This window comes from Pithys albifrons, chromosome 1, assembly GCF_047495875.1.
Source record: "Pithys albifrons albifrons isolate INPA30051 chromosome 1, PitAlb_v1, whole genome shotgun sequence".
Lineage (NCBI taxonomy): Eukaryota > Metazoa > Chordata > Aves > Passeriformes > Thamnophilidae > Pithys > Pithys albifrons.
Window position 1 is genome coordinate 45,677,977 of NC_092458.1, and position 21,768 is coordinate 45,699,744.

A 21,768-nucleotide genomic window follows, 5' to 3' on the forward strand; every position below is an offset into this window, starting at 1 on the left:
ACCTGTTTTTTCCACCCCCTCCCCTCTTTCTTTTGTTTGTCCCAGGAGAAAAACCCTACAAATGTACCTGGGAAGGCTGCACCTGGAAGTTTGCTCGATCCGACGAACTGACGAGGCATTACCGCAAGCACACGGGAGTGAAGCCATTCAAGTGTGCAGACTGTGACCGCAGCTTTTCCCGCTCAGATCACTTGGCGCTCCACCGCCGCAGGCACATGCTGGTTTGAGAAACGCTACCTGTTCCAGCCAAGTTTAAGAGCTGGGTCTCTTAACTACCCGGAGTGAATTCAGCAGGGCTGAATCCCCCTCTACAGTGTTAACAGGCAGGGCTTTCCCTGATGTCTGTAACTAAAATTGGTAACAGAAATCAGTAAAAAAAAAAAGCAGGAAAAGAAGTGCCACGCTTCTCCTCGCCATCTGAAGTTAATCCTGTCTGCCCCTCAGCATGGCTACCCCTTGAAAATGTCATCACAATCACCTGGGAAATAGCAGCCAAAATGCTACAGGAATGGGCATTAATTTACATGCTGCATCCTTTGACAAAAAATGTTTATAGCTTGTATGTTTTCTCAGCTACCAGACATTTTGTTCCTGAAAAATCACTGCTTATTGGAGAATTAGATACCACAAACAGATGATGATGATGATGATGATGGTGATGAGAGCAAGACCGCTAGATCTGTATTATCCCATCTTTTCCCCTTGTATTGAGTACCATTTGGCCGGTATCAGCATTACACCTGAGCTGTGCTACAGACAAGCTGCGTGTGAGTAGGCAAGAAGATTCTGCTGGAGAGATCGCGCTGCTGAAGCTGAAGGGTCGCTTGATCAGACTTTTGCAATAACGATGGTGGCATTGTAATATTGTACCACAATCTGTCATTATGCCCTAGAGGACACCAGCCATTTAACCTTTTTGTTTTATGGGTTTTTTTCCTTTCTTTTCTTTTGTTGTTGTTGTTGTTGTTGAAGTCTGTAAAATAAGCAAAGGGCAGCAACATCTCCACTGAAAGTACAATATTAAGTATCTGTATGTTTCCATGGACTTACTTAGAACCATTTTCTGATTTGTATAGAAAGAGCCCATCTAAATCATACTTACTCCATTCTCAATGTACTGTTTTCTTTCATGTAGGTATTCTCATGCCCACAACAATTATTTGAACCACAAAGAAATAGTCAGATCTTGTACTTGCTGGTACCAAGGTTAGTGGTGTAGGCATTCATGAAATAGAATTGAATGTATCTTCAGAACAAAACAGAGAAGAAACGGCTGCATCTCTTGCAGAGAAAAAGCAATAATGAGGTAAAATTGCTCTCGAGACAATAATTTATTCCACACCAACAGAAGTGGGGGTATGCAGAAGTAGCATGTAAGATTTAAGCATTGAAGTTAATCTTTCTGATGGTTTCACTGACCTGCTAGGTACCACAATTAAGTAATTCTATTTCCTTAAACATAATACTTGTGTCTGGAAAGCAGAAAAGATAAAGGAAAGAGCTAATAGTTGAGGAGTTGGTGGATGAATTGTAAGTAGGAAGGAGAAATGTTTCTGCAGTGGTGCTCTGCAAGACATTAGGTTTCTCCCTGGGAGGGACCTAGGGAATAACAAGATTTTGCCAGCTGTCTAGTATGATATAAATGGCCCTTTATATGGTACCAGTGGCTGCCTCTGCTGGGGTTTTCAATCCAAGCCTTTTCAGATTAAATAAAAGGAAATTCTTGATCCTTCCCATACAGCCCTATAATTGCAAACCAATTTGTATTAATTGAATTATGCAGGAAAGAGAGAAACTCTTAGTCATCAGTTATTCATGCAAACAGAATAGTGTTTTTCTGTTTTCTTTCCTCACAAAGATCTGCCTATTCAGCTAAATTTGACAAAGAGGAGGCTTGGCAAGACTTTTTAAGGGTTGAGATTTTCATAGCTTAGAGATGAAAGATGTATACATAAAGGTCTTTTGCAATGCATTTAATTATGATTATTTGCTTCCAGGAATTGCACAAATTAAACTTGTGATGCCACTTGTTCATTTTTAAATGTTTGAACATCTCAGTTAATATCTGACTCCTGAAGTCAACATGGTAATGTTGGGGGATTCTGAAATCAAGGTAATCTTTGGGAAAAAACAGCACAGAGTATCCATACAGATACAAAAGGTATATTGGAGTTAATTGAGGATTACTATGACTGGGATAATACTTTATAACAACATTCACAGGCCTCAGAGTTCGTCTTTAAATATCCTTAATATTCCCTTGTACTGAATATATCAGCTCTCCGAAAGAATAACTGACTACTGTTAAAGCTGAGGCTCCCCACTGCCAAGTGGTCAGCAGAGAAATCCAATACAAATTATGCACAGCCGTTGTGGGAAAAATGCCTCAATCAATTCCCATTGACCATGTTGGCAATCAACTTCCACCGAATTCAACAGCATTGTAGAATCCATCTCCAAATCAGGGACAGACCAGGGATTCCGGATGGACCACGAGGCATTGCAGGGCATCAGAACTGTGTCATTACCAGCAGTGTTACTGCTTTTGATTTTAAAAAATGGTTGTCAAGTGTTGTGTGTGAGGTGCTTCATGGATTACATCTAAAGTCTGTCTTTAGTGTAGTTCAGTATTGTCCCATTAAATGCATCCATCATTAACATTTAGGGAAAGAAGTCAGGTTAGGTAGAAGTCAATTGATCAAATTATCTTCCTGCCCAAGAACATTTTACCAACTAATTATTTGAATAGGAGTTGTTCAGTTGAAGAACCGATGGCATACAGAATTACTTTTGGGACCTGTGATTTTTTTTTTCCATAAATAATTAAATGTATTCGATCAGCAACTCTAGAGGGCATTCTGTCAGTGTACAAGACAGGTGATGTTATTCACAAAGGCAGTGCATAACTGGGAGATATCAGTGTTCCTCTTTAGGTTTCCGCTGTAGTCAATGAAGAGAGAAAAACTTCTACGAGAGAAGTTGAGGGGCCTTAAATTTCAGCATTCAACTTTGAACTGCCCAGTGAAAGAGTGTTTGTATCACAGACCCAAAGCCGAGGTTGGTCTGTATGAATCCCTGGTTTTTCATCTGGTTGCCCGTTACTTTATGCATTGGAAACTCTGCAACAAAAATAGGGCCTGGTTTTATTCCAGAAACCCCAAAGTGATACAGGGTTAAAACAGCACTGATGCCAAGGGACACAGGCACAGAGTAGGTCAGTGATAACAGAACGAAGCCAAAAGGTGCTGTATTTTGTTATTTCACAGGCACGAAGTAAATCCTCAACCTTTCCAGCACGTGTGCAAGGGCTTCTCATGGTGCTGTTACCTCCAGGCAACTTACACAACCAGCAGTAATCCACCACTGGGTTTGAAGTACCCAGCGTGGTTCTTGACAAGTTTGTTACTCCTACCAGCACCTGCAGGCTTTGATCCCAAATACTCTGTGAGATGGTTTTCTGTTTCTTTTCCCATTCACAAATGTTTTAAGAGAAGTTACTCTGTGAAATGGGATTGTGTGAATGTGGAGCTGATGTCACCCAGATCCTGAGGGTGTCCTCGCCTTCAGTGACTGTGGTTCAGACCCGCCAAACTTCTGTGCTTTTGCAAAGACCAAGGGCAATTGTGCTAGGGTAGTTTCCTGAAAATTCCCAATATCCCAGTGCAGTCCATGGCATTCCATAACCGTGGCAAAGGCTTGCATCATGTGTAGCATGCAGAAACACAGTCTCATCTTCACACAACAGAATAGGTCCATCTTAATTGAGCAGTTGGGAGACACAAATACACAGTGTCCCATTCTTTCAGAAGGACAGAGATTCAGTAGCCAGCACAAAAGGAAAATTTAAGGAGCAAACAGCTTTGATACAGAACTTTTAAACTTTTTAATTGTCTTTATATTTGAGCACCTATTACATTCAGCACTGTAAAACTGGCTCATTGCAAGAGGAGTTTTAAACTTGGGAATGAAGATGCAGTATTCCTTATTCTCTCTCATGCTTACATAATTAATTAAATAGATCTAGATTGACTTGTATATATGATTATTTGCTGGAGTAATGTATAACAAAATTAACAGTTTTGCACATTACACCAATGTTGTTGATGTTTGGGGTAAACTCACATTGCAGAGCATGGACAAATAGCTGGACAGCCTTTCTCCCCTTTTATAATGGGAATAACAGTGATCATAAATCTCATTTTCCATTAGCCACATTGAAAATGTATTCTAGTTGCCATTTATAAATTTATCTTCTGATAATAAATGCTGCTTAATGTAAAAACATCTCTTTCTCCTTTATTGAAGGTGGGTACCTCAAAATTGCAGTAAGGTTGGCTCAGTATCCCACTTTTTAATTTGAATTTCAGTTTGGAAAGGTCAGTATGTGAAACTGCATCTTCCAAAGCAGTTAAGTCCTAAGATCATTCAGCAAATTCATGCTACTCCACGTGCTCATCCTTACACTCATGAATAGAAACCCTAGTACTTCCACAAGTCTCTACGTATGTGCCAGTAATAAAAAAGTTTATTTAAAATTAAAATTTAAAAATCGGAAAAGGAAGAATTTTGAATAAACACTGTTATAGAAAATACGCCCTTAAGAAGCCAGCTTATGTTATTGTGGTGTGCCTTTGTGATAAGTAACTGGAGAAGTGCACATAAAATTTTTGAAGACTGTTACAGTTCTGCTATAGCATAACAGTAGCTGTGCAATGTATGCTAATAACGTCATGCCCATTGGTACCTTGAAAAGGCTTAAAATCTCCACAATAAATCAAGTTGTAGCATAAAAATGTAACTGTAAGGATACTGCATCTTATTCTGTAATATATGAGATAGTGGAAAAGTATTTTCCAATTCACAGTTTTACATAGGGTGTTAAATAGGTTAAATGAAGTCTATTTTTAAAAAAATCCTTTAGTTTTCATTGGGAAAACTGGTAAGATAATGCCTTGCAAAGCTTAAGCACAAAATGCAAGAAGTAAATTGTTCTGTTTTATCAGAGCATGTTTTCTCTGCAAAGTGGAGTGGCCACTTCTTTGCTGTTTTGCAGACGATATGAGATACAGCAAAGTCATACTGAGTCCTTCAGTGTAAAATAAGTCAACACTCAATGTCTGCAACTAAATAAAGGTGAAAAACACTTAATCAAAATGGAAACCATGTGGAAGGTTTGGGGGCATTTTTTTTTTCCTTCTGGTATTTTACAGTGAACTGTAGATACAGTAATGGCAAGCCCTCATGTGATTTTATTTCTTCTTGTATTTCCCTGACTACAGTGTATCTTCATTAAAGGTTGCAGAACTGAAATAGGCAGCTGCTTTTTGCTGATTCCAGGGGAGTTTAGTCTTCTAGGTGCAGTAACATGTCAAGAAAACCAATTGTAGCAGGAATGTTCTGACATTTCAAGTACACATACATTTCAGTGAGATAGCCTGAAATCTATTTTAAAAGGTGAAACAGAAACTGAAAGTGCCTGTAATTAGAACTGATGGGATGTTCCTATACTTTTACACAGCAATAACTTAACAGGATTCTGTTAACAATAAGGTGAAGATGAAGTTTTACTTGGCGAACAATAATGCAGCACAGAAACAAACACAAAGTGCCATTTGTATGTTCACGTTGAGATACTATGTTAGAGGTTTTAGTTATTTTCTCAAATAACATCTGTCATATTTGTAAGAAGAAAATAAACCTTAGTTTACAAATGACTTGTAGCTGTATCGATTCTCAGTAGTTGTGATTGGAGGTTGTTGTCAAGCTGTGTTTTAGGGGATTTCTACTTATTTTACGTTGGATGTGCCCGTGTATCCAGGGTGTTCTCTAGTGAAGTAATCCAAAAACCAGCAATAAGCCCAATGGAGCTTTTTTAGGGAATATGCTAGAACAGGGATTCTCTTGAAAAATCGTCTGCATTGAACTCTGGAAACACAGAGTTCACCTTATGTCTCCTTTCTATTCATCATGTAATGTTCATAGCATTTAATATCATCATAGAAATTACTGACTTCAGGAGTGGACAAAATATATCACTTTTCTTTCTTTTGGGGACAAATGAGTGAAAAACTGGGGACTGTCAGTCTAGAGACTATTTGAATAGCAAACAAGAAGTTGATACTCATAAAATGTGGAGATTTGTAGATTGAGTGGCCTAAACATTTGCAACAATAGACTAATTGATCTTACCAGAAAATGGCCAGCTATGACTCTTGCACTGTATTTTTTCTGTTTTTTTTTCTTTTTTGTGAATATTAACTACTCCTAATGGATTCTTAAAATTGTGTAATGCCAGCCCTCATGCTTCTTTTATTTCTAAAAATTAATTTATTGGAAATCAAAATGTCGTCCCAATGCCTTTGCCAAGGAAGATTGTTTTCTGTCCTCTGAATTTTTACCTGTCATTTATCCAGGCAGAATTTTTTATTTGAAAAAGCTGTCATTTCATCTAGACTTTCACTGCCATCAGTGGGTTACTGCTGCAGACTCAATGAGGCAGGATCAGGTGTGCACAAACATGCTCGGATACAGATAAAAGTGCAGGTGCAAAACAAAAAAAGCACATGGACCTGCATGTAAAAAAATTAGATATTCCTGCACATTGGTTAATCATGTAACAAGACTGCTAGTTTAGTAACAAATTTAAATGTTAACCACTGGCAGAAATAATCCCATCAGAATATGCATATATGTACACTGTTGTCCTGAGTTTAATCTCCAGATATTAAGCATATAAAAGATCACAACTCATGCTAGGGATTTTAGGAGGCCACCAGGGAATCTGTCATCAGAAGGACAAAGGAAACATTAGTCTTGTACCTCATACCTGTGCTGTAGCTGGTTTTGGTGAGGAAAGTTTAGTTCTTTGTTCTGGAGCAGCAGCACTACAAGGGGCCACCCTTAGGAACCTGCCATGTTGAAAGGTTTGGCCCTATCCGTGTTAGTTCTTGTATAGGAAAGGGCACCTTGTCTTTGCCAGCCCAAAATGATCCAGGTTTTTCTCCCTTCGTGTTGGGGTTTTTCTTCTTTTTTAATTTTTTTAACTATTACGAAAATAAGAATAGAAAAAAATTATTTGAGATCCTGTTGTCCGTATGTATAACCTGCAACATCTTCCCCAGTTCGATGTCAAAAGTTTCAGTGAGCCAAAATGCTGTCACTTGTAAGAGGAGAGGTGGTTCACACATTGACTTGCTAAACCCTGCTCTGCCCTGTGACCTCTCCATTTAAAGAAACAATAATTCAGTGTCTGGTAGAGGACCACAGGTGATGGCTTTGTTGGATTGTCATAAGCATGAACCATGAAATACACAAATAGTTTCAGACACTTCTTTTCTCCCTCTCCCTGCCTTTATAGATGTACAAGAGCTTCTCTGGAAAAACAACTTGAGCCAAATCTTCATGGCTGAACTAACACTTTTCACAATTCAGAGTTCATTTTGTCATTTCTGGTTTAAAACTATTTTTTACTGCTACATTTGCATCTTAAAATAACCTGCACAGTTTATTTCCTTCCTTATTGTCATATACATGGTTTCCTTGGTAATGTAAGTTCTTTGAACATCTACACAATATGCTCTCTTGACCTGCTCTCTGTCCCTAAAAAAAATTGTATTTCCCATTTGCACATTTGTAGAATATACACAGAGTAATGAATTACTTAAGTTTCATGCACAATCCACCTTAAGACCTTCAACCCACACACAGACACACGCATTCATATACTTCAAGGGAAAGAGAGATTTGGACACTGCTATCAACATGTGGGGTCAAAAATACCATTAAATCAGAAAGTTCCTTCAGCTGTGTTTAGGAAAAACAATAATGAAAAATACCATTCTTGGCCAAGTTACTTATGGAAAAAGCAAATTCCCCTATGGCATTAGTTGAATGAAGTTGCATTTGGCTCCAAATTGTTCCTTCTGATGGGTCATTATCATTGTGTGTTACCAATGAGTGTTCATTTGATCCTCCTGTGTAAAAATACAAAAACATCCCATAGTTTACTAAGTTATTCATTTGGGACTGAAGCTTCACATCAATGGAATTAGTATGTACAGCACCTCATTCTTTTTCCTAGATAAGATGGGAAAGGGAGGGCCATTATTGGTAACCCCATAGAGAGAATAGTCTCACTAGAGGTCCTACACTTAAAAGGAATAAAAATACCAGAGCTAGCAAGCAAACATATTAGTTTCTTAAGTCTTTTGCCTTCTTTTCAAAAGCTTTTAAATAAAAAAAAATACTTTTCTTCAAAATTTAAAGTAACTTCTGAAGATCTAATTTCTCAATAGTTTCCTCTGCATTTATATACTATGTAGTGTTTAGGCAATGCCTATGTTATAAGTTTATTAATATTATGTAAGTGTTGTTCTTGTATTTATGTATAGTGTATGTATTGTAAATATTCTCAGAGCTTTTTTTCCTCTTACTGTAAAAAGGTGATTTTTGCCCTATGATAATGTAAAGGGAGTCCCCTAATGAAATTCTGTCAGAGGATGATTATTCCACTCTATTCTCAAAGGATTAAATGAACAAGTGTTATCGTTTTAAATGGTGTCTCAGACATATTTTGTTGGTGCATTGCTTTTCTGTATTCAACTTTCCTATGAATTGAGCTGTGAATTGAAATAGAGTTTAAACCTTTAAATGTATGCATTTGTACAATTATCTGAATGGAGGCATGAAGGTTAAATAAAGCATTTTGTATGGAACAAACCCCCTAATTATTACTGTGGATGACTCAAACCTTCTGGAATACCCAATGATTAACTTTTTTAAATTAAACCTTTGTTTTCCATAAACATACAGTGATTTTTTAATGGAATGTTTGCTTAAGAAGTAGATTTTACTTACTTTTCTGATTTTTTGAAAGCCATTATGGAGAGTAGGCATTCTTTGTTCTTTCACAGCCTTTGTGCATCTGTGGTGAAGCTGGAACAAATAAAATAGCACTCAGCAGTATATACAAAAATGCTCTGGTATGATATAAAAATACGTTGCATAACTATATGATCTGAGTTTCCTAAGTACTTCAAAATGGAGTTGTGTGTCTGTCTTGCTTTGCTTCTGCCCCTCTGCTTTCCCAGTGTGTAGGGAGGCTGGTACAGTTATGTGCAGCTTCTTTAAGGTACCTTTATAGGGAGTTTGTTCACTGTGTGCCCCCGAAGGAACAACTCCTAGAGAAGGGCAATGGCACACTGGAAACAGCAACTTCATACTTCATAATGGAGTTGGTATTTGTGATTGTTCCTAGGGACAATTCGAGGCCTGGGGGCTTCTCCATTGTGTCTCACCATTCTGCCAAGAAGCTTCCTTTATGTTGGAACCAGTCCAGGACAACTGTAGATATCAAGTCAAAGGCTTGGAGCTGCACTTTGCCCTGGCTCATGAAATTTCTCATTAAAATTAATTTTCACCTTCCCTTGAATTTTCATCCACTTGCTTTTAACCAATATGGTAATTTATCTAATGAAAACCATTGTGTTACATGGTTACAGGCAGAGAAACAAGTAAAGTGATTTGGACACCTCTGAGCCTTATGAAGATGTGTCTGAACCAAAGCTGTGCTACAACCTCTCTCAAACTGCTGGTGAATTTAAAAATCAGTCATACTAACCCTTCCGAACCACTTCTGCTTTCTACACAATAAGTTGTTTGTTTTTTCTCAGTGTCCTGTGTGTGTTCAATTTCGTTTTTTCTCCCAACAGTGCCATAAGGATAAAATGCATCACTGCCTGTTTAGTCTGACCTCTCCAGTGAACGCCCACACAGTCCACTGTGCTGACCCATGCTCTGTTCCTGAAAAATTATTTCTTCCACTTGCACAAACAACTGCTCAATTGTCATCTAATCTCTCCCCCCCTTCTCTTTCCTTTGTTGTTGAACAGTCCACTTTGAGTGAAAAGTTGGCACATTATTTTAAATGCATCATACAGGGCATGTCTGGCTGTCTGTGAGCATGACAAGGAGTGGCCACTGGTAACAACCTTCAACTTTGTACATTGAGTTGCTGGATCAGTTAAGCAGAGTTCCCTCTCTATGGGCAGAAAAGAACTGCACTGGCATCATCCTTGAACCTGGGGAGACTGCCTGCCTCACGCATTGCAGTGCACTTTCACCCAGGGATTTACAGTGCTAGTCCTCTGGTCCAACCTGTAATAGGGAAACGCAGCCATATGGGAGGTTTGGCTGAAAGACTTGCTCACTGTGCTGTGGCTTCCTGCACTGTGGCCCAGTGGCATGAGATTTTGGTTGGGAGGTGAAAGGGCAAGGCTAGGGGAACCAGATTATGGTGGTCACCAAGACTTTCTCCGTTCCGAGAGGAAGTCATCCATGTGGGGCAGGCTGCCACAGAGGTAATCAGTCTTCAGCGATGCCTGCAGTGCAGACTGGAAACCTGTCCCTGAAAAACCCTCCCATCCTTGCAAATTGGGCAAAGTTATACCCTTTAAACAGACAAAGAGCCAAAGGCAATCAAGTGAAGCTGCAGTGACTCAGTAGTTAAGCAAAAAATGCCATTGCAGAATGGTTGGGGTTGGCAGGGACTTCTGGACACCATCTGGTCCACCCACCCTGCTCAAACAGAAACACTTAGGGCCCGTTGCCAGGATTGTGTCCAGATGGCCTTTGAGAATCTGCATGGATGAAGACTCCACAGGCTCTCTGGGCAGCCTGTGCCAGGGGTCAGTTACCCTCACAGTAAGAAAGCATTTCCTGATACTCATAATAGCACCCAACCATTTTTAGTCCCTCCTCTCTCACTGTAGCCATGAGCCAGAATGGGCTCCCTCGTTAAGGTTTTGACCTTGTCCATAATTGGCTGTGGCTTTTATCCCCATGGGTATTTTCTCTGAGAAGACCCAAATAGCAGCAGTAGCCATACCCTTCCTGGTGAAGCATACTACAAAGGCATTTACAGCCTCATATATTTGACTTACCAAAAATATATAGCCCATAATAACTAGAACTGCCCCTTTTGAAAGAATGAATAACCATATTTAGCCAGTAAGCTGAAACATGTCAATATATTTTATCCTTTATGTTTTTGTTTGTATCTTTGCACAACCTTGCTCACAGGTGTACTGTGCCCTTTCCTGGTTATCTTTCTCATTTGCTGGGGATATTGATCTATAAAATCTCCTTGTAAAGTATTTCAAACAAATTCTTTGTTTTTTCTGGGGTGACTTCTCTACACCTGTGTTTTTGGGCCTATGCAGAATATTAACAGGCAGAAACTAACAATAAAGTCCAGAAACTACTGCAAAAGCAAACAGTGAAACCAAGATGCTTGCAAAGCGCTATAAATCTCTGCTGAGCTCGGGTTGCTGTTTAATCTTTATATACAGGTACGTCTCAAGGTTATCTGCTCTTGAGGGTTCTCTGGAGGCTTTTGTGATTTGTCATCCGCTCAGCTTCTTATCAGTCAAAGGTATTTCCCCTTGTAACATTTATTATGGGCTCCCCTCTGTGTTTCTTACTAATGCAGTGCCCTGAAGTGGCTCTGGTATGCAGTTTGTAAGGAGTTATTAAATCTCCCTCTCCCATGATCAACGTGATCGTAAACGTGACACATGCAGCATAGCATGTGCAGCAGCACTGATGGCTGAAACACCGTCACTGGGACTGGAGGGAAAACAGAAAGCCTGCAGCTCTGGAAAGGACTTTCATGTCTCTATCTGCTTGTCTCTGGCAGGAAAAGTACAGTTAGATACATGTCATGTATGTAGAAGAGAAACTATTGCAAACAACACCGTTGTGGCACCTTAGCTAACACATTGAGTTTGATTTTGAGGGAGAAAAAATCTCAACCCTCTCCACCAGGATCATGGCCATCCTGCCATGCCATTTCATTCCAGCAGAGGCAAATCCAGCCCTGGCTGATGCAACTGTGTGTCGCCATTTTTGAGGACCTGGCAGACCTGGGAGAGGACCACTATGAAACTGTTTCATCCCCTGGGTGGCAGGGAGCCTATCTGCACGTGGCCGAGGCTGGGACAGCAGGGCATTTCCTGGGAAATGGCTTCCTCTCCTGCCTCCACAGCCTTGTGGAAATGTGCCACCAAAAGAGAGGGCTGGCTGCTGCAGGAAGCAGGATGCAACTGTGCCACATCTATCGCTATTTCTGGCAGACAAGGCTGCTTTAATTCCTCATTTGTCCTTAAATACCTGCTATGTCTACACTGGTGTCTGAGGTCTGACTGGTAGCATGCATACACATGCAAGTACATTAATATATCTGCTTAGTACGTATATATGTGTATATATATATATATTTATATACACATGCATGCACTGTGTGCATATATGTATGTAGGTACTGACTAGCTCATTCTATAGGGGTACCTCTATGAACTCGTGCCTGTGGGCACTGGGAATATCGGTAGGAGCCAGGTGTCCATGTAGCTATGCAACAGCTGAATAGCAGTTTTAAAGCTCTTTACTTTAAGATGTTCGAGTCAGCATGAGTTCATCCTGAGCCCAGACTTCAAAGTGCATCTGACAGGAGACAGTGTGGCCTCCCTCATGACAGAAGGGTCCAAGGTCACCTGGACAGCCTGGGGTCCTGCATACAGCGCCACCACCTCAGCACCCAGGTATGGACAGAGGCAAAGCCCCAAGAGACAACAGAACATGAAGCAGAGGCTTTAGCCTCAGCTATGCTGTGGGTCTTGTCTCTCATTCAGGATGGTGGATGGGTCTGCAGGTAAGTGATGTGAGCAGGAAATGGAGGCTGCTGCTTCTTGCGTGCCCTGAGTGCTCTGCCTCTGACTAGCAGAGGTCTGGTACTTCTCTGCTTCCAGTGGGAATCACAACCTGGGGGAAAGAGCTTCGTGGAAATTGAAAACCTGGAATTAGCTGAGATGAAATTGGTCTCCATATGTGCAAATTATTAATATGGCTATTTCGGTCTGCTGGTGAAGTATGCAATCTGTTTGTGAGGCATTTTGTAAAAAATTAGAAAAAGCTGGTAGAGAGTTTCTGCGGAGCTTTTTTTTGGTTCTGATTATTCATTTATTTACAAACGATCATTTAGACCATCTGGGGCTTTTCAGTGTAACTGAGAGAAAACTCTGAGCTTCCCAGGACTCTACAAGTGTGCCAAGAAGGCAGGACTGCAAAGGCTTTTGAAGCTAATAAAACAAAGGCAGAAAATCAGCTTGCTGTGATGAGATGGGGGGAGAACAAGGGACAGGACCCTTTTGCTTCCTCAGCCTTGCTTTCTTTCCCATTTTGTTTGACATTTGTAATCAAAGCCTCAACACCTTTGCTTTAGTTATAATAACTTTACTGTAGTTATTACATGAGCCTCCACAGATGTATACACAGCCCAAGCTTTTAGCCTCCAGCACTGACCACTCCCCAGACAAGATGCTTGTTCCTGTACCCAGTACGTGTGATTCTGCAAGTTTCTTTTATCACAAGGCAGCAGTACAGACACAAGAAAAGTACAGCAGGAGCCAGGGGCTCAAGATGAGGTTTGGCACACAGTACATCAACATCAGAAAAGGCTTATTCCTTCAGCTTTCATCCCTAACAACATCTGGAAAGATGAATGTAACTCAGTCACAGTTACTGCAAATTAAAATAAATGAATAACCTGCCAAGTGTGGGACAGAAGTGCTACATTCATGTGTTTTTATGGGAAAATTAATATGGCCTTTCAGGATTGTAAACTTTAGTTTGATTCACATGGATGGCCATGTACTCATAAACTTTAGGGAGCTTTCAGGGCTCAGAATATTTTCCTTGATTATCCTAGCAGGAAGGTTATTGTAGAAGTAGGGATGACATTGACAGCAATTTCATGCTTGAAATCATCTCAGAGAAGTAGTGACCAAATGTTAGTTCACTGGCCATAACTTGGAGGAGTGGTGGTGATACCAAAAGATAGATACCCACTTATCAAAGACACAGTGGAAGGTGGCACCTTGCTATAGGAGTCAGGAATGGCCTAATAGATATATGAGGGAATATATCTCAGCCTGGAGAAGAGAAAGCTCCAGTGATACCTTAAAACAGCCTAACAGGGCTTACAAGAAAGCTTTTTTAGAGAAAGACAAGCATTTTATATCTTCTGTGAAAATCTAGTCCTTTCTATTCCTTCCTATTCTTTTTATAGTGTAAAAGCAGTATTTCTAATCAGAGACCATGAGTCGTGGGCTTAAAGGTTCAAATAAGCATCAAGTGAAGCAAATACTGCAAGCAGGTGCCATTGGTTTATTAAAAGATGGGAAGTTGGGCTGATTCTTGAAAAGCATTTATGAAATGACTTTAAGTCCACAGAGAATGTTTTTGTGTTTGAAATTATCTTCTACTTGAGTTTTAACTCAAACCATGAATTTTAGACATTTCTAGTGAACCTTCAGGAAGCTTCCTTTGCATCTGCCTGGAGATATCAAGCTTTTCTTTTTCTCACTGCTAACAGAAAATGATGAAAGCTGAAAAGAGTGCATATTCACTAAGAAACTTCTAGGAATTCATGGGATCCAAATAACTGATACTCATTAGAGATCTAAAAACCTTCACAAACTCATAAAGTAGGCATTTAAATACCATGGCTGGATCAGTGGAGCTCAGGGAACCAACACACATTTTCAAAACAAACTCTCTTGTGGTGAAAAACTGTTGACCAGTGTTCATCTTGATGTGATCACATAGATTATACAGTCCAAGCCTGGCAAACAACAGGAATTAAAGCCTTATTTCCATTCTCTCCTGGGCATACTGTCTGCATAAGACAAAAAGATGCCACAGATTGAACCCACAAGACTGAGAAGTGTATGTATCATGTTTTTATTCTGTTTCCCTGTAGGAGTACATTATCATAGTTTAAACATACAACAATAAAGCTCAAAAAAAAAAAAAGGTGATGGTCCCAGTGATTGACTGTAACATGAGCGTGAATGCTTGAACTCTGGTAAGTTTCCCACATAAGCTTAACTGCAACACCAGTGACATATCAGCAGTTTATGGACTGGAAAACAAAGCCATTAAGTGCTTTTGGCACTGTGTTTCTTACAACAAGCAAAGGTCTGAAGAAAGGGAGTTACAAAAATGTGTTTTACACTGGAGGCCCATTAGCTCTATTGATTGGAGAAACTGCTTTGCAGCCTCCACCTGCAGTACTGTGTGTGAGGGATTTATGTTATTCTCTGTTCATCACAACAAAAGGACCTCCCTAGTAGCAATGTGTCCTTATATAAAAGATAATTTGGGGGCTCTGAAGACTTGAAACTCAGATTTGGTCCTAATTATTAAAAGGTCACCTAGGAATTCTGGAGCACTTTGTTTATCCTGATTCCAGCCTGCTTGGTCCAAGAAAATACACTTAATTCAATCCAGGTGACTCTCCATTAAATATAATCTTGTCTTAATTGGTGCCACCTTGACCTCTACTTGTGAAGTCTGTTTTGTGGTCTACAAGTCTAGCTTTAAGTGCTCAAACACACATTTTTCCATCTGATTCTCTGTGATTTCATTATGACAAAAACACGCTTCATACCAGGCTCTCCATGTGTGTGTGAAACGTAGGGCAGGTAACAAGCCAAGCAGAATAGAGGTCTTCCAGGATGGACTCCCTTACTTCAACCCAACTCAGTTATCACAAACTTTAAGATGTTCATGGTCAAGGGACCAGTGCATAATTCAAAAGTACTGCTCCCCTGGGGCTTCTGCAGCCCATCCCACTCACTCTCCCCAGCAGAGATTTGGCAATGTCCAGTTTATGTCATCACCGAGGAGGTTTCATACACCCCATGAGTTTCAGTTTACCTCTCCACCAGTGTGGTTTCCTCCTTGAAGTAATCCTCATAACCTGGCAGCCCTATAGGCTTGAATTCACCCTGGGAGGGTACTCCCAGAAGACCTCTCCCTTTGTTAATGGCTTGACACTTTAGCATTGCTCTAATGAGGGGAGGAACAGCAAGGCTGAGGTGCTCCTACCAAGTGGTGGACTGAGGAGCATTAAGAACTTTGGTTCAAAGCAATGCCCTACTCTTGGCATCAGATGCCCTTCTCTAGATGTCAGGATTTTAATCTGATCTGGCATTTCTAGCTGGTGTAAAGATTGCTTTGAATTTTCATTTCTGACAGTGGCAGAGAAACAGAAGCTCCTTTATTTCACCAAAAGCCACAATTTCCATTCTGGGAAGGAATATAGAAGTTAAGTAGCCCATATCACAGGCAATAGCCAAGTGGGAGCTTGTCATGTTTGATCAATTGCTGGTGGTAGAAGATTTTCTGTGAAAAGTGGTAAAAAAAATGACTCAATCATGACATAAATTAATACACTAATGATATTAAACTTTGGCTCCAATGCTGACTGCTGCTTCAGAGGACTTGAAAAACTGAAGTTCTGAATTATGTACCAAACCCAGGCCACCAATTCATCTGGCAACATTTACAAATGTCATAGCAATGCTTTGCCTGCAAAGAACAAAGTAGAAACATTGACAGGTCCCAGCAAGTTTGGAAGAGAGAGAACTTGGATAAAAATTCATGTGGAGTGCCTAAAACAGGTATGATCTGGATTGGGCTGTAGGTTAATGTCTCAGGTATCTTACACAAGCAGGAGGTTGGAAAGCTTTCAGGTAAATTAGATTAAAATCAATGCTACTAGTAAAACTGCACCATATGGCATAAGGAAGCCAAGAAATGCTCGATACAATGCACAAACATATTCACTGTCAAGATAATTTAAAGTGCATTTTATATGCAGCATTTAAATAGCATCTACATTTTGCATAGCAAAAGGCAGTTATTTTGACTTTCATTTGAAGATGCAGCTTCTGAAGTCACATGGATCATAAGAGTCAGCTCCCATGTGAGCTGAGGGCAGGAAATGGTGATTCATGGGGTCACAGAAAATCTAAAAATTGGAATTGTTCAGGAGCTGAGAAGGCAAAGAGAAGGAACAGGTTTCTACACCACTGTTTTTAACCCAAATTCAAAGTTTGAACCCTAACATGAAGATTTTTAAAATGGTATTAACAGTCCTACCCAACACCTTTGACCAACCCCAGTAGTAATAGTACTTCATCACAGAAAAGATTTTCTTATTGGTCCCCAAGAGCCACATACAGTTCCTGAAGCAAAATCCAGAATCTTCAGCCTCCTGGTGGTGGTGTGGGATTCAGCATATGCTTAAGGCACCTGGGCAGGATCTTATTAGAGAAAAGAAAGGCCTGAGTGGCAACGTGAGTCCTGTTAAATCTACCTAAGAAAGAGACTAAAAGAGGTCTCAAGGTCCTGGAGCAAAGGTTTCTTGAGCAATGGTCATGCAGGGAGGCAGCACAGAGGGCCCTATTTTTAGGGTATGTTTAGAGGAATCTGTTTAGAGGACAAACAGTATTTTATGAATGTGTGCTCAATTTCTTTCTGGAGAGCTTAGGCAGGATGAAGCAGTGATGGGTAAAGTGAAAGGATGGATCTGTAATACCACACATCATGTTGACGAGACATGGTCAAACCTCCTGTGTGGCCTGCAGCTTGTGTCAGTCTACTATTTTTTTGTATTAAATATATATCCAGAAAATCATCTGTGCCAATGAACCTCACTATAAGCCAGGCTTCAGTCCCACCATGACTGTCTCTCTTGGTTTAGAAGAAATAAGACACCATTTCACCCAGGGTTGCTCCCAAAGTTTGTCCCAAAGCCCATTTGGATGTGCTGACCTCATTGGATTGCAATTGTGGAGTGTGGTAGCAGTGCTAAGTCACGATCTAGGTCCAAAGAAGCAGGACATGGCTCCTCACTAGGGAAAGGATAGGGAGGGAGCTCATACAGTCAACTGGTTCAGATTTTGTGCTGGGACCAATCCAGCCACATACTTATGCCATGGGGAACCCCAAGCTACTCTAGGAGTGCTTTAGCTAAGCTGATATAATTAACAAATTATTACCAGATCCCTTAAATACATACTTTTTTTTCCTTTTGTGTTCAACTCACCATGGTTTTCAAAGCATATTATGAGCACAGACAAGCATTATTCATTATGTAGGTGTATTGTTCCCTATTTAACAGATGTATTTCCAAAGGAGTTGAATTCACCTGACTGGTGTTTTCTTTCCCAGTAGCTTTGTCTGCCATGGTACTATGCCAAGAAAGTCATCTTTATTTGTGCCCTTAACTCTCAGTGGTGTGAGCGAATTACTGGCAGCAGCACATATTAGTGTCTTCATCAGAGTGAGAATTTATGATATCACCACTAAATCCATCAGGGACATTACATCCTTTTAATTCACAGCTGACTCTTGAACACATGAAAGGAATGGCAGTGTGCCAGCTAACAAAGAATAATTGTGCTGCTTACCTTTGCCATGATAATTTGCTTAAATAATAAAAATATGCTGGTGCAACAAGGAAAAATTACTGCACTGATAAACACACAGGAGAAAAACAGGGAAGTACTGACCTGTTTATTAAATATTCATCTTTATGGCAGTATCATTTTCAATTTCTGACACTTTAACCTGATGAGAGCTTTGAGCAGTATTTACATTTCATTCATTCAGTCAAAAGGAACATGGCAGCATTATTTAAATTTTATTTTGTGACCGAAGGATGGATGGCAGTACTTCATGGCAGGAAAAAATGGTACAGGCAACAAGTTGCAGTAATTTCGTATTTTTAATGCAAAATTGATTGACTATGCCTGAGAAAGGATATTAAGGGAGTATTCCAGGAGCTTAAGTAATCTGGGAAAGAAGTTGAGCTCACTAATGAAAGGAGTTGCTAAAACACTGGGCTTAGGCCCCCAGTATACATTTCTGGATTCTTCACTGCTCATGTCAGACTCATCCTTTCTTTGAACTTTTTGTCAAAGAGAAAAGATACACAAAGATGGGAATAGTAAAGCCAACCAGAAAATGGGATTTTGTTTCCCATGAGCATATTATTGCTATTACTACCATTGTAATTAGTATCATCATCATTGCTGTTAATGAGGATCATTGCAAAAGTAGAGTTTTGTTTCAAAACTGCATAATCTGTATGAAAAATATGTCAAGGTGCCTATGGGAGCTGTAAGCAGAGTGCTCCTATGAGCTGTGGAGAGCATCACTGGTTCTATCTGACTGAGCTGTGTCACGGTCCTGCCGGTTATTGTGAATGCTGGGAAGTGTAGTTCAAACAGCACGCTTGGCTCACAGAGGAGAATTAGGGCACAAAAGGATTTATGTGGGATACAAAGCAGTCATATTGGGATCTACATACCAAAAGCTTTTACTGGGAAAGTGTCTGTTATTGAATCAAAATACCTTTGCTTTTTAGTGAAAATAAACAAAAAAAAATCCCCCTGAAACAAAAGACTCTCCTGCTCTTTCTCTACTCTCTACCCTGAAAACACTCTCTAAAAAAAATGTTTTCATTAAAATTCAGCCTCAGTGAAACATTTTCAGTCAATTCAAAGGGATGTGTTTTTGGTAAAACAGACTTTGCTAAAGCAAGCTGAAGAGGAGCATGTTCTGAAGACACTTGCCATATTAACCCAAATCTAATTTATTATACTGGAAAGGGCTCTATAGTCAGATGGATCTGCTTTTCAGAACATCACACTGAAACTCACAGAGATGAGGGAGAGAGGGAAAAAGGAAGGGGAAGCTTGGTGCAAGAAATCATCTATACAAGCTACAGAGGCTGCCAGACAAAATATTAGTCTTCTGTTAAATTATACAGCATGATATGAAAACACTTGCATTTCTGAAAGGCAACAAAAGAGAAAAATGCTAGGAAAGAAACTTAATCTTCAAAGTCAAAATCAGGCATGCTTTTGTATGCTTCATGGTAATCCCCAGTTTACACCAGCTCTGTTTGGTTTCCAGTGCCAAGGGACGGTAAGCTCCAGTGATTTCACCACCACTATCCTGCAGCTTATGAATCAGACACGTTGTGTTACCGCCAGGAAAAGGGAACCTGTTGAAAGAGATGTGCTCTGTAACCATGGCAGTCGTCAAGAGGGTTACAAATTTTAACCACATTAGTCAGTAAAGCAAACTGTCAGCATAAACCTGTGAAGGGGGAAAATCCAGAGGGAGGCAAAGTACTGCAGTGATGATATTTGCTTGATTATGTGAGTCTGGAGAACAGTGCATACCTTGTTATATGACTTATGAAAAAAGTTGTGATTTGTGCTCCCTATATTTTGGAGGATATGTACTACCATAGATCATGTCATTAACAGTAAGAAAAGTTGTCTTGTACTTACTGCAGTAAGATTAACATGCAGCCAGACCAGACGTTTCTAGTTTCTTATTTAAAACCTGTGAAGCACAAGTTCTCTTGCAACTTCTATTAGCCAGCCAGAAATATTACTATCATTGCTCTACAATATGTCATGGGTTACCTGGAATACCTGAGTCACTTTGTATTCTACATATCTCTGGTTCTTTTTAGTGTTCAATCTGAATGTTATCATGTTGAAAGGGGATTTATTGCTACAAATATTTTTCTTATGACTCTTTCATAGAGCTTGTTTGACAATGATGAAAACTAAATTGACATATGTTCATTGTGTGGTAATGCACTTAATCCATGCCTTGTTTCTGGAGTTTTATAATCTGTAGGCTACATTCACAAAGGAATGGCTTCTACAGTATTTCAGTCTTTATAAAGCAACCATTTGTGGATTAAGGGTGCATTTCCATACTGATACATGTTGGCACACCTACTTCTAATTTCCATTGTATAAGCCAAGAGAAAATTTTGCTTGGTAAGAATATGTAGGTGTATTGATGTAGGTGCACTGCATCTCAAGGGTTACCTGAGGCCATCCAAATGCCAAATCTGCTCTTCAGTGTCTGGGAGGCCACAAGGTTGATGTAAGGGAAGACTTTCCTTTGGAGCATTTCAGTACTTTATGTGCTCAGGCAATGCCATCATGTTCGTGAGTTGTCGTTGTGCTATGAGAAGGTCAGGGTGCACCTGAGGACATCAGGCCAAGCAGATCTGGACAGACTTTTTGCAGATAGCATTAGAGGACCTCAAGTGGACAGGAGGTGGGATTGTGTATTCACATCTAGAGATGCAGCTGTAGCCTATCTTTTCCAAGGAATGATGAGAACATGTACATGTGGCTAACTCAGGGAGGGGGCAAAATCTATGGCACCTTTATTAAATTAAAATGACCAATGGAATTTGGAGTAAGTAACATCTTGTTCCATAAGCGTGAACCTACAGACACAACACATTTGCTCAAGCAGCTGAAGAAAATACTGTACCAAGGAGTCATCTCTATTACAGATGAATGCTTTGGAGTGTTAAGATGTGACATATTACTCACTTAATCTACTGTGTCAAAAATATGTGTTTATGAGTAATCCACCCCAAAAATGTGGCTTGTGTCAATAAATCTGTCCTTAAGATGGTATCAGATTAAAACCTGCCATGATCTTAATTTTTGGATTTGATTCAGATTTGACCAGAAACACAAGTGAATTATTTCTATATTTGGACATATAATTTCTAAAGGTCCACGTATCAACACTGTGGTGTCCAAATGAGCTCCCCCTGTTTGTGTGCACATTTTGAACCCTGAAACAAACACAGCCTACATCCTCTCCCATGTCTGCAAGGTAACCTGTTCATACCTTAAATGCTCTTTTGTTGTGAGTCTTGCAAGAAGCTCATTTTATGCCATGTATGGCGTAAAATACATTTATAGTCTTTTTCAGGTCAGCTTAAGCAACAAAAATGGCAGCAATTTCCTCATAACCCACTGTGAGTAAAGAGGGTGACGCTGGTTTGGGAGTTGGAGGTGCTTGCCTTTC

At 39.9% G+C, this 21,768-nt stretch overlaps 1 protein-coding gene across 13 annotated transcripts in view; it reads left to right on the top strand.

Annotated features, from left to right (window-relative positions):
- Window positions 1–8,804, top strand: part of KLF12 (KLF transcription factor 12) — a 253,225-nt gene extending 244,421 nt beyond the window's left edge. For all 13 annotated transcript variants that reach the window (XM_071550018.1, XM_071550024.1, XM_071550010.1 and 10 more), the window contains one exon: window positions 46–8,804. In XM_071550018.1, the coding sequence (XP_071406119.1) occupies window positions 46–227 (182 nt within the window). In that variant the 3' untranslated portion in view covers window positions 228–8,804. The remainder of the gene's footprint in view (window positions 1–45) is intronic.
- The last annotated feature ends 12,964 nt before the right edge of the window (window positions 8,805–21,768 follow it).